Consider the following 12,118-nt stretch of genomic DNA (forward strand, 5'->3'; position numbering starts at 1 on the left):
GAAATGATAAGGCATTCATTAAAATAAGTATTAAATGTTGAATCTGATTTAGACAGTTGTCCAGTGGGTTTTTAAGATGTAAAAGTAATGTGCATTTGCCTTCCTGCAGTAAAGTCAGGAATGTCATTATATTATGTGATGAAACCTCCTGGAATAGATTCAAAGAGTTGGCAGCTGCAGACTACACAGCTAACTGCCCCCATCTACACTGAAGGCCACAAAATGCACACCTCCTTCAGTAATGGGCTAGGTAAAAGGGAGTTGCAAATTTTTGCTATTTTCTTAGCAATCTTTCATCTGCCGGCTACACTCACCCCATGGGATATATATTTTATTAATGAATAGCACTTGACAGCAATCCTGAGCTCAAGTTTCTAAAATCAGTCAGGCAGAACACTCAATATTTTGCTGAGTAACAGTAACAGGCAACAAGCCGAAAGGGTGGCAAAATAATCTAGCCATGCTGCTGCAGTACGATAAACAAGATTACAGGGAACATTTTCTTTTCTCTATTATGTAAATTAGAATCTCTACAAATAATACAGCCTCATTAGACCGAATACAGCATTAGCATGTACAAAGAAAAGTGACAGAATCCAACTTGAAAACTACAAAAGCTATTTCATTATGTGAAGTCCCTTTCATATTCCAAGAAGTTTAATTGCCAAGGCAACCTTGTTTTCAATACAAATGGAACACATAGGCATATATTCAGCTGACAAGGAAAAAAATAAGGAAAGGCATTGCTTAATAGTTAATATTCTACACTAATTTTAATATTGCAAGCAGGCATTAATTTTGTAAATTTGTAAGCATCACCTAAGTACATTGTTTTCTTTAACTTCCTATTGTCAACTCTGTTTTAGCTAATAAAGTTTACAAATTACCAGGCTGAACTTTAGCTAACCTAACTTTAGCATTAAAGAATCATTAAGAACTTAGGAGTTGGTTCAAGTAATTTAACCAAACAGATCAGTTTGTTTGGTGTCAGACAGGTATGGGTGGGAGGTGGGAACCCATACATAGCTTTCTATGGGGAGGGGGGCAGAAATTACATATGGATGAGGTTTTCAAATATTTACTGGTTCCCTTAGGAACAGCTGAAATCTATGCTAATTGCACATGAACAAGAACATAATTTAGAAGCCCCAGAGATAGTGCTTTGAAATATGATTGTACACTTGTAATATCTGAGGAATCTCCTACATCAGGGATGCCTCCTAAAGCACAAGTGTTCAAAGTACACATCTTGTCCAATTAAAGTAACAAAGACTGATCAGATGCATCTCCAGATTTCGGTTTTGTAAAAAAAAAAAAAACAAAAAACAAAAAACCTAACCTTTTTCAAGGTGTTTTTCAAGCAATTAACCCTCTCACCCCAAAAGGCATAATCAGTTATTCACTCCTGCTTTTGAAATGCCCAAGGAAAACATTCTAAAAAGGTTTCTGCAATGTTGTAACCTCAGCACTGCAGCATTGCAAGCTTGTGAGCGACTTGAGCACTGTGTGGAGCTTCAGAAAGCCTGGACTCCTTGGAGTTTTTGGGCCAGGGGAATGATAGTCAGCCTCACCCACAACACCATGTGAATCAAACCCAGGGGGCTCCCCATGGGTGCAGAAATGTAGTAAGTAGTGGAGTAGTGGCACCACTCCCCTGCTGCCAAATTTCTGGACCACAGGGAACCCCACAGGCTGCACATGGCCCTACACATTAGGTTGCACCAGTGTGTGGGGTCAGGCAGGGATGAGGTCATGGGCGACTGGTGCCACCTTAGTCGGGCGGGGGAGGGCAGGGCACATGCCCCCCCAGCGACCAAGGGGGGTCCCCCCACAGCCGATCTCACTGACCAGGAAGTGGGAGTGGCCACAGCACTTCACCCAGGTGCTCCCACTTCCTGGCCAGTGCTCACAGGGGGGGCACTGGAGCTCCTGCCTGCCCCCGCCCATCGCCTAAGCAGGGAACATGGCCTGTCAGGGGTCACACCAGCGCTCTCAGGGGGTGCATATGCACCTCCATGCACCCCCTACGCGTCACCACTGGATGTGGTGTTGCTCTGCAGCTGGATCTGGCACACAGTGCTGGATCACAACAGACCAACCCTGTGTGCAGACTGCAGACTGGCCCTGTACCACTCACCTGCTTTATGGGGCCAGAAGGTTGAGTACCGCATGGCTAGGGTAAGAAGATACACACAGCTGATATGCTGGAAGGAGACATTTTTCATGTGATGTTTTACCTGGGGCTCCCACAAAAAGTGGAATCAGGATCACAGGAAATCAACCACATACATGTTCTCCCCTTCTATATAATATTTTACATTTTAAAGAAACCTTACTGAGGGTGCAGGAACAAACCATCCCAATGTGCAAGAATAGCAAATGTGGCAAGCAACCAGTCTGGCTTAGGAGAGGACTCTTTGGTGAGCTTAAACACAAGAAGGAAGCTTACAAGAAGTGGAAGCTTGAACAAACTAGGGAGGAGTATAAGAATATTGCTCAGGTATTTAGAGATGAAGTCAGGAAAGCCAAAACGCAATTGGATCTGCAGCTAGCAAGGGATGTGAAGGGTAACAAAAGAAGCATTTCTACAAGTATGTTTGCAACAAGAAGGTCAGGGAAAGTGTGGGTCCCTTACTGAATGGGGGAGGCAACCTAGTGACAGACGATTAGGAAAAGGTTGAAGTGCTCCATGTAGGGTGGGCAGTGGATGCATAGGGGTTGCACATGCATCTTGAGAGCATTGGTGCACCCCCAACAGGCCATGTGCCTTGCTTAGGCAACGGGCAAGGGGGGCAGGCAGGAGCACCAATGCCCCCCCCCCCCCCAACGTTGGCCGGGGAGTGGGAGGGCCATGATCGTTTCCTGGCTGGCGTGATCAACCGTGGGAGACCCCTGATCAGTGAGACTGGCCAGTCACCCATGAGGGTGGCCATCATAAGAGGACAGTCTAGTTGTCCTCTGTTGATACAAAACTGGACGTCTTTATGTCCTCTATTTTTCTTTTGAAGAGAGGCATATCAATAGAGGCAGCCAGATGCCGAGCGGTGCAGGGGAGGGGGAGGTGGGGACAGTGTGTGGGCGGGTGGGGAGGGGAAGTCACCAGGCTGGAGTGTAGCAGCAGCAGATCCTGCATGCAAACTTTCCCACTGTGCAGAGGGGTGCCGCTGCCCTCGACTCGCCCTGCCCCTGGGAGGCAGCGGTGCTCCATCCCTGCATGTTCCCCCTAAAACCAGCCCACATACCCCTGGTTGACAATCTCTGATCTACAGAACGTGGCATGTTGAGTCAGAGAAAGCTAAAGCAGATGGGTTTGGGATCAACCTCTCAAGAGAAAAAGGCATTTTAAATGCATTATTGCAATTTCTTCGCGGGAAAAATGATGCATACATGAAATATGATACAGTTTTCTTTATTAAAAATAATTTACAGCATCAGTAACATTTTATGCTCATTTGCCAACAACTGAACTGCCTCTTAATATCTATATAATCTCTATACAATACGTAACATACTGAATTTAAAACATACTGTTTTGTTGGCTTTAAACAGCAGACACTGATTTGTAGTTGCTTAAATAGGATTAATATACATGTTGCTGTATATGTCCTTATACTTATGTGTAAAATGTATAAACAATCAACACTATCCCAAAGTTCTGGGCAAAAACATTTAGAAAAATTTGAATAAGATTCTTTTCCAAATCAAATCAAATCAAAGAGAATTTCAAGTTAAATACACCTACCACAGCAAGTCACTTTAATTGCCCTCCTTTAAAATGCTTTAAAATACATCAGAGATTTAGTCCCCAGTCCTCCAAATGGCCTGTATCTTGCCATTTCTGCAAGACGGATGTCACTGCATAGGCCTTTCCATTTCAAACTAGTGAAAGCCCAGTAGTGTGATCAAAGTTAAATGCGTCTCCTGTGTTGCCGTCTTACTGAGAGAGGGGTTGTATGATGCCTATGTATTTGGGTGGAGGGGAACACTCAGAAATAGTCAAACTGGTTCTTTTTGTAGCAAATTCCTAACCTGCGAAAGCAAAACACTTGGGTACATTGTGTTGTTTCTCTCAGCATCACCATGCTTCAGAGTCACGAACACGGACAGCCAAATTCAAAGCCAACTAAGGTCAATGAAAAGATCCCCATCAACTTCTGTAGGCTTTGGATCAGACGTAAGATAACAGCAATGGCAGGTTTCTAAATTCCAAAGAAATGAAGCTGTGTTCAAGTTTTCTTTCACTAATTTTAAGGCATAAGAACAGCAGAATTAAAAGTAATAACTACAAGAGTGAAATCAGCATGCCCCATATCAGAGCTGAGCGGTTTTAATATTGAAATAAAACACACCTGTGGGTTGGTAAGTGCTGTCCCTTAAAGTTGTACACAATCTCACAATACTGATTTACTTTGGATGTGGCTTGGACCACTTCTCTGATTACTTCTGAAGCAACAAGTGTTTTATTGCAAGAGAGGGTGGGAGCATGTGCTCCACTCAAGCAATGGCAGTTATACTAGAGAGATGGTTAAACTAAGTTCTTTGGTGCCAAGTATCAGGATTTCCATTTACGCAGGTAAGTCTGCGTGAGGCAGCATGACTGATTAGCATGAAGAAATCCCATTTGCTTCCCAATAACCACACACACACACACACACACACTCTCTCTCTCTCTCTCTCTGTCCAATAGAGAACACGCTGCTTAGCTAGAAAGAGTGAGATTAAGAAAGGCCTGTTTTTATACAATAGACAAGATTTGTTTCTCAAAAAGACAGCCAGGACAGAAAACATCTTTGAGTACTTTAAACTCAGCAGCTGTACCACTGAGGAGATTTTATGTTAAATCAATGCTTTTCAAACACTATCCAGAAGCAGTTGTTGGACTACCACTTGAATAGCTTTTACCTCTGCTAATAAAGAAAGCAAGCACAGTGGGTGAAGTGCACAGATTACACACGATGTTGAGTTTTATAGAAAGGCTTTTCTTTTTTACGATGCATGATGATGCAAAAAAGCACTTAAATGCCAATAAAACACTGGTACAGAATGAAGCAATCAAGGCGTTCAAATTCCTACTTGAAAGCTATGTTCTGAACTCCCAATGTGATGAAAATTAATCGCTAAAATTCTATAACGTTTGCGCCATTTTTCAGGACTCTGTTAAAAGTATACAATTTTAAAAGATTTTTTGCATTAAAATTTCCATTTCAAAACTCTGAAGGTTATTTTATGCCTTTTTATGCAAAATAATAGCAAGAGTTTATTGCCTGAGTATGAGTTCATAGTTTGTTTTAAAAATGCAACCTCTCATCTGTGCAATGAAGCTGCAGTTCTCATAAAGCACGGGTGGGCAAAATGCAGCCCGGGGGCTGGATGCGGCCTGACAGCCATTCTATCTGGCCCGCAGAGCCCCTAAAAATTTTAGAAAATTAACGTTAGTCTGCTCTGAGCTGCCTGTCATGTGGCCCTCAATGGCTTGCCAAAACTCAGTAAGCGACCCTCTGCCCAAAATAATTGCCCGCCCCTAAGGAGTTTGATATCAAGGACACAGTTAATAAAATAATAGAAATCCTGGGAAGTACAAACAAAGAAATAATTTACAGGGCACATGAGTGGACTAGCTAATATTTAAATTGCCACCTTAATTCTCTCCCAAATGGAATGAAAACTCATAACCAGGTAGTTACAAACCAAATTTTAGACTTGAAGTTTTAAGTTACAAGGACAAAGATATCTGAAACTACTAAGGATTTTGTAATAACTTGGGTAAATTAAAAAGCTGTATTTTTATATTTTCGTTAAGTGTAAATACAGAATATGTTCCTGTGTTGAGACCATATATCTCCAATTGTAAAATAATGGAAAATAGGGTTATCATGAAAGTGCTGATATGACCAAGACTATAGCAGTTCAAATGGCAATGTTGTAACAGCCGGTTTTGGTTCAAGTCTGAAACATTAAGTACAGTTCTGGTATTTGTTTAGAAGAAAAAAAAAATGTTAAGGACACATCAAAAGGCAATATGGCTCCTTCAGCCAGGTAATGTTTTACAATGTAATTTAAGATGAAAGCATATAGCAATTGTAGGCCATACTTTAAGGAAAAAGAAGAAAACCTAGAAGGCCAGTAAATTTTAAGAGGTTCTCACAACTCAGCTCTTCAGTTAATTTTGTGGGGGAGTATTTTGGTTAATGACACTGCAAACAACAAACATATTAATAGCCAGTATCATAGAAAGAGAACCACTAAACTGCTTCAGAGGTGGCCAGATTGCCCAGCTGAGTGATATAGTAACTTGCCAAAAAAGCTGGAGAGCTGCATCTAGTTTGCATTAAAGAATTTATTGCAGCTATTCCAATTTTCCAATACAGATATGTGGCCCCTGGAGATTTCTCATCTCCAGGGTACAATATTACATGTTACTCGAAGCAATGTTATATCTGCACATAGCTAGTGCCTGCCATCTCCAGAATGAAGGCAAAGGAAGTCATGGTGTAGGCAACAGGACTCTGTGGGACTCGCACAGACCCTTTAAGTCAACCCACAATTTAAATAACAATATTCAAACCTGAAAATCTGTTTCAGAGCTGGATTCTTAGCTTCCACAATACAAAAAACCCAGTTTTGTCTCTATCATTCCTTACCATTTTAAACCAACAGACAGCAGTATACAGATTTACAGGTGCAGAACTAAAAGGAAAACACCTGCAGAAAGAGTCTTCTTGCATAATAATGTTCAGCACAATTCAGTTTCAGATTTCACATAGTTTATTTACAAAATGGTCTGATAAAACATTCCCCCGCCCCATACTTACAGCTCTCTGCCACAACACACGTATGTCGATTTTAGCAATGTTTAATAGCACCATTCGTATATTATTTAAAATCAGGAAGGATCTGGTTGCAGTTACAATGATTCACAATCTTTTAACATCCATGGACGAAGTAACTTTGAGCACACTAGGACTGTTTGCAGTTCCACGGTATGGATTCCTGGGGTCACACAAGGCATTTTCAGAATAACCAGTTATGCAAGGTATCCATATAGTCAGTAGCTACTACAAGAATCTTCGAGCCACGTAGTTTAGAATTCCACCATGTTTGTATAATGTTATTTCCACATCATTCTCAAACAAGGCAATCACGCTGAATGCTTTTCCAGTGTTTGTCTTAAAAAAAAATTTAAAAGCCAATCTGTTAGTTTAGTTAAAATTAAAAAATTTAAAAAGCCAACCTGTTAGTTTCAATTTTTTTTAAAAAGTTACTCCAAAGAAACTTTAACCACAAACCACACAGCTGACAAATGGAGATCCAACACCAAATACACCAACCATTCTAATATTCATATTGCTGAGGCTGAATTAAGGTTGTTGCATTAGGGTGCTGCATTGAAAGGGGGAGTAATTAATACAAAGCATCACTACTGAGCCTGATGTGTAGGTAATAAGCATTGCCAGAGACTATTGCCTCCACCTGCCTCTTCCTTGTTGTCACACATTTGTATGAGAGGACTGTCATTCAGCTCCTCGCTAGAAGTTTCTTTGTTCAGGGAAGAATTTGGAACAACCCAAACAGAGGGACAAGTAAAAAGCAGGGATATATTCTGGTGACCTTAAGCAGAAAGCAAAAGGTATGTAATACTTTTTAAAGCACATCAACATTTTACATTGCACTTCTAACTGTATGCACCTGAAATAGATAAGTTCAAATCAGTTTTAGAGATACCTTAACATCCAAGGTCATTCCTGGAAACAGCTCTTGAGGAAATGATATAGAAAACTGTTCTTTGCCACTCAGGCCCAAAACACTGGCATTTTCCCCAGAAAGGAACTGAAGCGGAGCTATGCCAATTCCAATCAAGTGACCTTTATGCATCTTCTCATAGCTTTCTGCTATCACAGCTTTAACACCCTGTAACATGTTAAGAAAGCTCACATTTGTTTCTAATTTCATTAACATGGTCTGAATAAAGTGAAGGGTAATGCATGCTATTATTACAATAAGCACCAAATATTGTTCTGATCAGTGATGCTCAGACATGCCTCTCTCTAAAGCCAGTGGAAGTCAGGTTCACTGGAAAAGAAGGGACCTGACTTGTTTGGTCCTACAGGGGAAACAAACATGCTGCAGTACCAAGAATAAGTTGTTTCTACAAACAAATGAATGAATAGACCCAAGAATCAAACTGTACAGTAGCAGCAAGGATATATTTGCACACTTCCTTTTCAGAACATCACTTTAATCTAAATTTAAGAAACAAGTGTAATTAGCACATAGAGAACCATCATCAAAGGCAGGTCCTGCCTGACCAACCTGATTGCTTTTTATGACCAAGTAACTAAATCCTTGGATGACGGTGTCACCGTGGACCTAGTCTTTCTAGACTTTAAGAAGGCCTTTGACATGGTCTCTCACCCCATCCTCATCAATAAATTAATCGACTGTGGCATTGATGCCTACACAGTTAAATGGGTAAAAAATTGGCTGATGGGGCGCACCCAGAGAGTAGTGGTGGACAGGTTGTACTCAACCTGGTGAGATGTGAGCAGTGGGGTACCCCAGGGCTCGATCCTCAGGCCCGTACTGTTTAACATTTTCATCATTGACTTGGACAAGGGGGTGGAAAGCACTCTGTCCAAGTTCACTGATGACACTAAGATGTGGGGCGAGGTGGACACACTTGAAGGGAGAGAGAGGCTGCAACTAGATTTAGACTACAAAAGTGGGCAGATGAGAATAGGATGGGGGTCAACGTAGACAAATGCAGGGGGCTGCACCTCGGGAGAAGGAATCCACAGCATACATACAGGCTGGGGAGTTCCCTTCTTGAAAGCACAGAGGCGGAAAGGGACCTTGGAGTCATTATTGACTCCAAGATGAACATGAGCCACCAATGCCAGACCGCAGCCAGCAAGGCCAGCCATACCTTGCCATGCATCCAAAGGTGCATCTCAAACTGGTCCAGAGAGGTCATACTCCCCCTTTATGCGACTTTGGTCAGGCCGCAGTTGGAGTACTGCGCCCAGTACTGGGCGCCACACTTCAAAAGGGATGCGGCCAGCCTGGAGAGGGCTCAGAGGAGGGCCACCCGCTTGGTGAGAGGCAGCAGGACAGACCCTACGAGGAGAGACTGAAGGACCTGAACCTGTTCAGCCTCAGCAAGAGGAGGCTGAGGGGAGACCTAGTGGCTGCCTACAAGCTCATCAGGGGAGATCAACAACAAATAGGTAGAGCCCTTTTCTCCCCAGCACCACCTGGGGTGACAAGGAACAATGGTAATAAGCCGATGGAGAATAGGTTTAGGTTAGAGATCAGAAGGCAATATTTTACCATTAGGGTGGCCAAAATCGGGAACCAGCTTCCCAGGGAAGTGGTCCTCACCCCTACCTTGGGCAAATTCAAGAGGAGGTCGGATGATCACCTGTCTGGGGTCTTGTGAACCCAGCATTCATTCCTGCCTGTGGCAGGGGGTCAGGCTAGATGATCTGTTCAGGTCCCTCCTGACCCTAGCTACTATTAAACTATGAAACCCCAACACATTATGCTGAAGCTGCTTAAGATATAAAGAACGCACAACAATAACTGGCTGGCTCAGAGCTTCTAAGTAGTGTGCTCAGAGTCCCCACTGAGAGCAGGTACAGCACACATGGACTGGAGCTAGACAAATACTGGGGATGTAGCCCCATTGAATTCAGGATAAGGGATTCTTCATTTCTGGGTCAATCCTGGTAAGTTATAGATATTTAAATTTCAAATATCAATCCTAATAACCAACTGATTTCATCTATGCAAATTCTAGTGGGGATGAACTACACATTACAAATCTTAAAAGTACAATATAAATTGCCAATATTTAAAATTTAACCGACTGACTTTAAGCGAGTTGGTGTCCTAAACTAAAGGACATTTGAAAATAACATTAGCAGAACAGTACCAGTAAAAAAGGCCCTTTTGCAACCCAATCTCTTGAGCTACCCAAACCATACTTCTTCCCTGCCAAAATAATCACAGGAATGCCTTCCTTTTGGTACAACTCTGCTGCTTCAAACACATCTAGCTGCAAAAAGAAAAAAAAGAGAAAGTAAAAACATACCAGTAAGCTTCCACTTCCATTGTTTTTAAACAGCTGTGAATTAGTTATTCGAAAAAATAAATCCTCACCTTTTGTCCTGATGGAAAATGAATTGTTTTAGGGGCTGGTTTTCCTATGAACTTATTTAAAAGCTTGATATTTGCAAAGGTACCTCTGGTCATCACAGCATCGTTACCTCTTCGAGCTCCATAAGAATTGAATTCACGAGGTGTGAGGCTACAAGTAAAGAGTAGTGCATATTCAGCAGAAACATCTAGTAATATGGTGTTTTCCATCAGTATTGATTTATTTTACAAGAGTGTTAAGTGGTATGAAACTTAGCTAACTAACATTACAACCACCACTCCAACCTAACTTAAGTGGCTTTTGGGTGACAAAATCTAGAGGTGTAATCTTGTAATGAATGTAGCTAAGCACTCTATAACAAAAATTAGAACTTGCAAATATTGCCAGATCCCTGAGTCTCACATGTCAGATAGCAGAGCTAGTTGCCACCTTCTTGCTTCTTCACAGTACCATTAATTAAGACCAATGGAGATAGTTGTGAGCAAAGAGCACAAACTAGAGGCCACTCATTTTAATATGATTTTTGTTGATATAGTGAAGCAACTGTGTAAAACAAAACCAAATGGACAGTCTGATTCTGTGAGGTGCTGACTGTTTCCGATTTCAATGGAGGCTGCAGGCATTTCGCATCTCACCAAATGGTGCCAAAACAAGGCAACATAAAACCTTCACCCAAGTTCAATTTTTCCCCACTGTGTTATACCCATCAAGTGAACTTAGAACATTTTTTTTAATGTAACAAATAATCAATGAAAAAAAAAAAAACAACATCAGCAAAAGGTCAGTGCCATCTGCTTTGTAAATTAATTTGTCTAAGTTTTGGCATACTATTTGGCTACAGACTTGATTCCATTACAAAGGCCTATCCCATTAAAACAGTGTTTAATCGTACAAGTCAAACGTTCACTGTAATCCAAGACAAAAAAAAGATTTAAAAGGGCATTGCTGATTGTCAACTACTCTCAACCACTACCACACTACACTCTAACCAAGACATGTACTATTCATTTCTAATGAATGGCTTTTACTAGAGGCGCACCGATACATCAGTCCGTATTGGGTCAGCACTAATAAAAGGAAAACTGACAATCAACAATTGGCCGGTTTTTTGGCTGATGCGGCCGATAAATGAAGCATGCATGTGCACAGCAGCAGCACGCACATGGCCAGGAGTGCAGCTCGGCAGCATGGAAAGCAGCATCGGGCTAGTAAGTCTGTGGGGGGAAGGGGGTGTAGATCAAGGCCCCTGTTGTGAGGGAGAAAGTGCGGCTGGGGCAGGCGCTGCACAGTAGGGCTGTGCAAAGCTTTGGTCACCAATTCAATTCGGCAGAGATTCGGTGGCCAAGTCTCCAAATTGAATCAGGAGACCAATTAATCTCTCCCAAATTGAAATCGGAGGCTTCCAATTCAATTCTGAGAGATTCCGAAAGATTTGATGATTTGGACATAGACACAGCTTTATGTTTTATGCCTCAAGGTACCAGGAAGCTCGGGAATGCTTAGATGGTAGATGAAGGGTCCCACGGGAGTGTGGGGAGGTCTCCAGCATGCTCGGCAGCAGACCTGGAAATGGACCAGAAGCACTTCCAGTCTACTTCCAGATCTGCCACAGAGTGCACGAGGAACCCCCCTCCTCCCCACCTTGGCAACTGGTGCCTCCTGGGTCTGGGGGGCAGCCAGAGTCCCCTTGTGGCTGCTCCCTGCGGTGGGGGGGCGTGGGGTGGACCCAGAACTGGACCGGAAATACTTCCAGGTCCACTTCTAGGTCTGCCGCTGAGCACGCAGGGGGGCCTCCTCCGTGCTCTTGTGGGACGCTCCATCTGCCCCACCATCTCAGCGTCCACGAACTGCGCCTAGTACCGAGGTATGTAGAAAAATCATTTAAAGCTGTCTATGGCCAAATTGCTGATTCTCCGAATCAGAATCAAATCTTCAGATTTGGCCGAATCAAAATTGGGACAG

At 42.5% G+C, this 12,118-nt stretch overlaps 1 protein-coding gene across 1 annotated transcript in view; it reads right to left on the minus strand.

Moving 5' to 3' along the window:
* Positions 1-3,393: 3,393 nt before the first annotated feature.
* Positions 3,394-12,118, minus strand: part of IREB2 (iron responsive element binding protein 2) — a 37,030-nt gene continuing 28,305 nt past the window's right edge. The window contains exons 19-22 of the mRNA XM_006261342.4: positions 10,159-10,306; positions 9,932-10,054; positions 7,723-7,908; positions 3,394-7,166 (exon numbers count right to left, since the gene is read on the minus strand). Coding sequence (XP_006261404.2) covers positions 7,056-7,166; positions 7,723-7,908; positions 9,932-10,054; positions 10,159-10,306 — 568 coding nt within the window. The 3' untranslated portion in view covers positions 3,394-7,055. The remainder of the gene's footprint in view (positions 7,167-7,722; positions 7,909-9,931; positions 10,055-10,158; positions 10,307-12,118) is intronic.

The sequence above is a fragment of the Alligator mississippiensis genome, chromosome 11 (assembly GCF_030867095.1).
Source record: "Alligator mississippiensis isolate rAllMis1 chromosome 11, rAllMis1, whole genome shotgun sequence".
Classification (NCBI taxonomy): domain Eukaryota; kingdom Metazoa; phylum Chordata; order Crocodylia; family Alligatoridae; genus Alligator; species Alligator mississippiensis.